This window comes from Mesoplodon bidens, assembly GCF_964165515.1.
Source record: "Mesoplodon bidens genome assembly, chromosome: 2".
NCBI lineage: Eukaryota > Metazoa > Chordata > Mammalia > Artiodactyla > Ziphiidae > Mesoplodon > Mesoplodon bidens.
This window is the reverse complement of record NC_138177.1, coordinates 144876975-144884122: the sequence shown is the minus strand read 5'-3', so window position 1 is coordinate 144884122 and position 7148 is coordinate 144876975. Positions and strand designations below refer to the sequence as shown.

The window sequence follows — 7148 nt, the reverse complement described above, 5'->3', positions numbered from 1 at the left end:
ACCGCCTGGCGGAACTCGAGCCGGCCCCAGAAGTTTACCTTGGGAAGTCGCCGGCCCAGCCTAGGGGAGGGGACACCCTGTTTCTCGGAGAGGGGGAGTCACCCAGCCAGAAGCGGGAGGGACTCCGGGAGGCCGGAGACGGGTGTCGGCCCCGGAGCCGCCAATTTCCTCAGCTCCGCTTAAGGAGGGAAGGTAAAAAAGGGGCACGGAGTGAGGTCGGGCTGGAAGGCGCGTCCTCACCGCCGCTCTCAGATTACACTGTCTAGGGCGAAGGCAGCGCCCCACCACCCCAAAAATAACCCCCAGGCCGCTGGCCTCTGTGAGAGAGCGGTCTTAGCCTTCCCTCCCCAGCCGCCGTCTCGGCTGCCGTTCCTTCCAAACCTGAACAGGGAGGCGCGCGGCGGGCGCCCAAATCTGCGCCCCGGGGAGAACGGGAACCCGGCCGCCGGCCTCGCAGGACTCCGGGGACCGAGAGCACTGGCAAGGCGACCCCTCCGCAACCCGCGCGCCCGAGCGGGGAGTGGGAGGGGACACCAGGTCCCACAAGCACGGCGGGCGCCGCTCCTCCCGGAGTGCTGAGCGCGCGCCTCTCCCAGGCGCTGCAGGAAGTTTCCTCGCCCCGCACTCCCGAGGGTCGTAAGCACCCTCCGGACCTCGGTCAAGCTTCTCCCTGATACCGCGGTTCCGGCGAGGAATTAAGATTATCAACCCGGCCGCCCGAGAAGCGGGACGGGATTCGTTGCTGTTTTCTTAGAAAATAACATTTATTTCTAGCTTATGTCTAGGCAAAGGAAAGCACAAAGTGAGCCATTCTCTGCAGCAGCGTTTTCCGCTGCCGGCCCTTCGGCCGAGGTGCCTGGCGAGTCCCGCGAGGCGGGGATGGGCCCTCCGGCGGGCGGTTCCGGCTCAGTCACGGGTCACTCTGTTCCTGCTTCAGTGCGCACCTAGACCGCTCCTTAGGGAGAGACAGGCCGCAGGCAAGAGGGGCGGGTGGGCAGGATTCGTCTCGAGTTTACAATATATTTAATCTATAAAACCTGATAAGTACAATGCGCGCATAGTCTAATTTTTTTCCGTTTTGTCCTTTTTTTTGCTTGTTTTTGAATATTTTTCACGTTAATACCGAGGTCACCTACAGATTACAATTAATAACTTAGAATTCCATTTTATAACATTATACACTGGCTTGTATATATATGTATAGTTTATATATAGATTTATACATATATAAAAACTCACACTGCACCAAGGAAACCCATGCTTATCGGCATAAGCAACAAAGAGAGCGACAAATACCGCAACGAAGAAAGTGCACCTTAGAACTTGTTTCCTTTTTTTTTTTTTTTACAATTGATATCGATATATATGTGTGTCCCAAAGACTCGACTCAGTGCCAAGAGATTTATACATCCTAAATTTATATTTGTTAGAGCGAATATTAAAAATTTTTTAAGGGAGGGGGAGACACAGAAGACAGACTCTCGGACTATCCTGCCAACCATTTGGGAGCGCGGGCAGGTGTAACGAGCATAGCGACAGGAGAGGCAGGAGCTTGCGCAGCGGCTGCAGCCTCTGAATTCTCAAGAATTCCCGGCCTTCTGAAGGGATGGGGAGCCTTGATGGGGTCGCGGGACGAGGATGGGGGTCTCACATCCCCTCCGAGAACATCTGCATCTGAAGCTGCTCCTCTTTGCTCAGCTCTCCCCACCCACCGTCCAAAACAAAACTGAAAACCACCTTGGAGCGAGAGGATCCCAGCCGGGGCGCAGAGAGCGCACCAGGCAAAGACGGGCCGGCAAGCCCGCGGGGCAAGCCTGGGGTCCCTGTTTGGGGGCCGCCCGACTGCCGGGCCGCTCGCCCTACTGCTTCTCAGGGGCGCCATTGACCATGGGCCCGTACAGGCCGCCGCCGTAGGTAGGCTCCTTGTGCACAGCAGCGGCGGCGGCCGAGCGGTCGCGCATGAGATCACTGAAGGCGTAGTCCATGGGCGGGCGGAAGCCGAGTGTGGGCACCAGGCCGGCGGTGGAGTAGGGAGCCATGAAGGCCAGGCCGCGACTGTGCGCCGCCGCCGCCGAGTAGGCCAGGCGCAGGGGGCTGAGGCCGAGCGGCGCGCCTAGCGGGTAGGCGCCCGCGTCGGCGCCGAAGTGACTGGCGTTGGGCTGCAGTGGCGAGAAGGCCGAGCGGCTGCTCAGCGAGCCCAGCGCCCCGGGCGCCATGGCGCCGGCCAGCAAAGGTCTGTGGTGCGGAGGTGCGGCTGGGCCCGCCTGCAGCGGCGCGGGCAGCCCCGGCCCCCCGGCGGCCGCGGCGTCGACGCGGCCAGGCCACGCGTCATCCGCTGCTGCTACTGCCCCTACCGCGGCCTTATCGGGGGGCACGGCGGGGCCGAGGCCGGCCGCCAGGCCCCCGCGGTGGTGGTTCAGCACCTGCTCGATAGCCTGCACCACGTCGCCGCCGCAGCCCTGCAACACTAGCTCCAGGACACCCCGCCGGTGGCCCGGGAAGACGCGCGTCAAGATGTCTAGCGGCGTCCGCTGCCGTGGACCCGGGCCCCCGCCCAGCCCGGGCGCGGGCGCGGCCTCTGCCTCTTCTTTGTCGGCCTCGGAACCGGATTCTGAACCCAGAGGGCTGGCGGATCCCGGGCTGTCCTCCTCGCCGCCGCCTCCGGGGCCAGCGCTGCCTGGGCAGCCGCCACCTGCCTCCTTGGAGGCCCGGGCCAGGGGCGACCCAGAAAAGGACTCGCCGTCGCCGTTCTCCGAGCCCGAGCCCGCTCGCACCTCTGGGGACGATGTCCCGGGACCAGAGTCCGCGCCGTCGGGTGATAAGGGCTTTCCCGGCGGCGGCTGCGGGCTGCCTGCGCGGCCTGCCTGAAGCAGCGTCTTGGGAAATACGTCAAACTTCTGTAACTTGGCCTCTAGGAGGGGAGAAAGGGGTATGTAAAGGAGGGTTATCAGGGAAGTGACCGCACCCCACAGCACCAGAGCCCTTTGGAGTCCAGCTTCCTTTCCTTCTGAGCCTCACAACCCTCATTCACTGGCTCCAAAATCCTTCTTTCTTTTTCTTCCAGCATTCTTTCCCCTCTGAGCCCCTACAGCCCTGGCTCTTTCTCGGCTCCCAGAGCGCATTCTCTTTCTGTACCCAGAACCCCAACCACCTGTGCCCTGTAACCTCAGTGTCCAGTGACCCTCTTCCTACATCTGTGCCCAGTACCTTCACCCTTCCTAGTCTTGGCCTGCTCTGGAGAAGTGGCCTGACCCAGAGGTCAAACAGGAGCCAACACAACTTGCACCTGCACCGCACCCTGTATAGAAGACCTCACTCCACCCCTGTGATTCCAAGAGCCAACCCAGCCCTGGGTGCTCTGTGGCCCTGGGCAGCACAGCCTGGAGGGGAATGCACCTTGGGCATTTACAAGATCCCAAGCCTCTCTACAGGCAAAAGTAGAGCCTCTATTTCTAATCCATCCTTTCCAAAATTAAGACCTAAGTGGGACTTCCCTGGCGGTCCAGTGGTTAAGACTTCACCTTCCAACGTAGGGGGTCCAGGTTTGATCCCTGATTGGGAGCTAAGATCCCACGTGCCTCCCGCCAAAAAACAAAACATAAAACAGAAGCAATATTGTAACAAATTCAATAAAAAGACTTTAAAAGTGGTCCACATAAAAAAAATCTTAAAAAAATTAAGACCTAAGAAGTTCTTCCCTCCCAAGCTGGAAGCTGAGTGAGCCCAGGCCTAATTCCGCACCCCCTCCCCCAAAAGCCTAGGGAGTCTCGAAGAAGAGGGTGCGGCCAGAGCCGGACAGGGAGTGCACTGGGAAGAGGAAAGGGGATTGAGAGAAGGGAGAGAGCGCGTACTCTGAGAAAAGGGAGGCGAGCGGGGAAGGAAGCTAGAAAGAAGGAGCAAGGCGGTTGACCAGGGAACATTAGGAACAGGAGAAACGGAATCCTGCGGGGGCGGGGGGGGGAGTGGGGTGGGGAAGGAATTCGGCGTCTTCAGTACCTAGAGAAAGCGAAGCGGGGCGGGGGAGGGGACTTGGAGAGGGTCGGATTGCTGAAGAGAGTTGGGAAGGAGCGGAGGGATCTGCGGCTTGTGGAGAAGCGCAGAATGAAAGAAAAGATAGGACGCGTGGGTTCTCGCGCTGGGGAGCAGACCCAGCGAAGTGATCAAGAAAGCTGGGACATGGCTGCGTTCGGGTAGAGGCAATAAGATTAAAGCGTTTACATTTGGGCCTGCGGTGAGAGAAAGGAATAAAGTGCAAATGCTTCAGAAAGGGGAGAAAGGAAAGTTTGTGTGTTTGTGCCTCAAATCGGGGGCTTGGTGCGCGGGCAACTCCACCAGGTGGGGTGTTTGGAGAACGGGATTCTACTCTTTCAGTACCGAGACAAGTCCCTGGGCCGCGCGCCCCTGAACCCCGTCCCTTTTCCCCTCTCCTCACCTGAGCTCCCCGCGCCCGCGGCGCCGCCTCCGGTCCCCGCGGGCGCTCCCGCTCCCGGCCCCCCACCGTCGGCGGCGCACACTGAGCCGAAGACCTCGTAGGCGGGTCGCGGCGGGATGATGCCGTTGGCGGCGGCCAGCGCCAGGCCCTCGGCAGTGCCGTAGAGGAGCTGTAACTCGCGCGCCTCGTTCTCTTCCTGCGCCTGTTGCCTGCGCAGCGCCACCTGCGCCGCCATGACGCGCTGGCGCTCGGCGATGAGAGTGCACTTGGCGCACAGGCAGTCCTTCCAGCGGCAGTAGCGCTTGTGGCCCTTGAGCGCAGACACCACGCCGTGGTTGCGGCAGCGCGCGCACTTGGGGGTCCGCGGGTACTTCTCCGCAGCCCGCAACAACAGCGGCGGCGCTCGCAGCAAGCCGCCCGCCACGCTCACAGGTAGCGAAGCGGCCGCCGCCGCCGCCGCTGCCACCGACGCCACCGAAGCCACGGGCGGCCCCGTCGCTGTCGCAGCCGCCGTCGCCGCGCCGGGTACGCTGGGCAACTCGGAGCGCAGCTCCATGGCAGGACCTGGCGTGGAACACCGTGGGAAGAGGGGAGAAACTTGCGGTGAGGAGCGCATGGTGCGCTAAGCTAAAGCGCACCCTGGAGGAATCCAGGTTTAGAGAGGGGCATTTCGGCAGCGGGAGGTTTGGCTAGCAGTTGCCGAATCGCTGGGAGGAGATGCCTTTGGAGTCCCCTTGTAAATGCCCAGCTCCCCGACCCCACTCCCACCAGAGTTCTTATAACTGAATTATGTATTGGGTGTAAGATTTCATCTGAATCAGTGGTTCCACTGAAAAAAATTAAAAGACATATAAAGTTTGAAAGTCATTGGTTCAGATGAATGTAACACGGGTTTGGAAAAAAAAAAAAAGATCCCCCAGAGTTTAGCAGAACTGAGGTTAGACAGGCAGAGAGAAATGTTTGTTTGATGGGACTCGAATTAGAAAATTTTGACCCAACAGTTAGACTGATGCCAAGAGCAAAACAGGAAAACCCAAGGCGAAACGTTCAGTTTTGTAGAAGGGTGAAGAGGAGGGTAATATCAAAGCATAGAGTTCAGCTGGTTGGGCTGGAAGATTTTTTGCTGGTGGGAGCAGGAGTTGGAGAGAAAACTCAGGGTCGAGAAAAAAAAAAAAGCTCTAGGAAGTGGAGTGAAGGCTAGGAAACAACTCAGGGGCAAAGTTAGGCCCAGGAGCCCAGGGACCCGTGGAAATGTGGGGGTACAAGTTCCAAGGGGCGGGCCTCTAGCGGGGAAGAGAAAATGGTGTGGAGCGGAGTACAGGAGGCCTGGGGAGGTGGATTACAGAGGAAATGCAGTAGAAGCATCTTTCCTTCTATAGGCAAACCCAGCCCGAGGATTAGCTTGAGGGGCGAAGAAAACAGTGAGAAACAGGTAATATGGGGGTCTGGGACCCAGGGTCCACGCGGGAGAGAGGGGTGTGCGTGAAAAAAAAAACCCTCAGGCATAGGCTGGGCTTGGAGATGGAGTAAACCTGTGGCACAGTTTTTAGCCTTGTAGTCTGGAGTAGTCGGGGAGGAAAAAGTATCTTGCAAAAGTTAAGCATTGCAGGAGGGAGAGCCTTTTAGCTGACCAACTCACCCGGCCTTCCCCTCCCCTCCCGGTTTAGGGATCCTGTCGTCAGACACACCCTCTCCATTCTGGGGCACCGCGGGACCCCGCTCGGGAGCAGATTCCCAAGTTCTGGTCTCGGAGTTGGGTTCCTGGGACTTGAATGGCCCAGCAGGCACCACCGAGGCGTGGGAGTCGCCTCTGGAACTGGGTCTGAGAGAACGCGGGAGTCCCCCCTGCGCCGTGGCCTCAGAAGGCCCAAGCGGGCCCAACTCTAAGCTTCCGCCGCGGCCTCCTCTGGGTCCCCGGTTCCCCGCCTGAGCCCGAATCCTGGTGTCTCCACCCAAGAATTCTGGGCCCCGTTCCTTTGCGCGCTGCCTTCTTCCCTCAGGCCCCTCGAGCCGCGCAGTCCCCGAGGCCAGAGTGGCCCGGGCTTCATCAACAGGGGCGGAAGGCCGGGCCGCCTCCCCTGCCCTCCCTGCGGCCCTCAACTACCTGCCTTGGGCTCGGGGATCCTCCTCCGCGGGCGCTGCACGCGCCTCCCAGCTCCGCTCGCGACGCTGGCGCTCTCAGCCTCTTCCCCTTGCCCCCGGCCCCTTATCTGACCACGTCACCCTCCTTCAGTCACCATGTCCGAACTTCCGGACCCCCTCAGAACGCTGCGCAGTCCAACCCTTCCGTCGGAAATCGGAGCCGGGGAACCGTTTAGGGATCGACTGGCTGGAACCCACGACCCGGCCCTTGCCGCGCCGCGTCCCCTCGCGGAGCGCGCCGGACGCTGCACACAGTCTGGCCCCAGCTGCCCGGCGCTGCCAGACTCTCAATGAGCAGCTCCCCAGCTCTATTGTTGCTCCTTAGGGCTCCATTAGACAGAATTGGCCAACAATGTGGCGCCTGCCATTGGCCAGGGGAGGCAGACGGCGCTCTGATTGGCCGGGCCCGCGCCCGGGGAGCCCCGCACTCTACAGTGTCCGAAAGATTCGAAACTCCAAAAGCTTCTCTGAGGGCCTCGGGGAGGGGAGGGGGCGCTCCAGGGAAGGAGGGGAAAAAAGTGGGCAAGGAGGAGCGTTGAAAATACCGTGACAAGTAGTTTCCGTGTGCCCGAGA

At 60.3% G+C, this 7148-nt stretch overlaps 1 protein-coding gene across 2 annotated transcripts; it reads right to left on the bottom strand.

Annotated features, from left to right (window-relative positions):
• Positions 1 to 935: 935 nt before the first annotated feature.
• DMRTA2 (DMRT like family A2) lies at positions 936 to 6607 on the bottom strand. Of its 2 annotated transcripts, XM_081224841.1 has the most exons (3): positions 6537 to 6607; positions 4433 to 4996; positions 936 to 2911 (listed from the first exon to the last, which is right to left on the bottom strand). In XM_081224841.1, the coding sequence occupies exons 2-3, from the start codon at positions 4986 to 4988 to the stop codon at positions 1860 to 1862; spliced, it is 1608 nt and encodes a 535-aa protein (XP_081080967.1). In that variant the 5' UTR covers positions 4989 to 4996; positions 6537 to 6607; the 3' UTR covers positions 936 to 1859. The 2 variants fall into 2 exon arrangements, with proteins under 2 accessions (XP_081080967.1, XP_081080966.1); XM_081224840.1 differs by lacking the exon at positions 6537 to 6607 and having other exon boundaries at positions 4433 to 5472.
• Between the last annotated feature and the right edge of the window lie 541 nt (positions 6608 to 7148).

Coding starts and splice junctions, on each gene's coding strand:
- DMRTA2 (XM_081224840.1), bottom strand. CDS start 5,048: ATGCGCTCCTCACCGCAAGTTTCTCCCCTCTTCCCACGGTGTTCCACG. Junction 2,912..4,432: donor CGCGGGCGCGGGGAGCTCAG/GTGAGGAGAGGG, acceptor CTCCCCTCCTAG/AGGCCAAGTTACAGAAGTTT.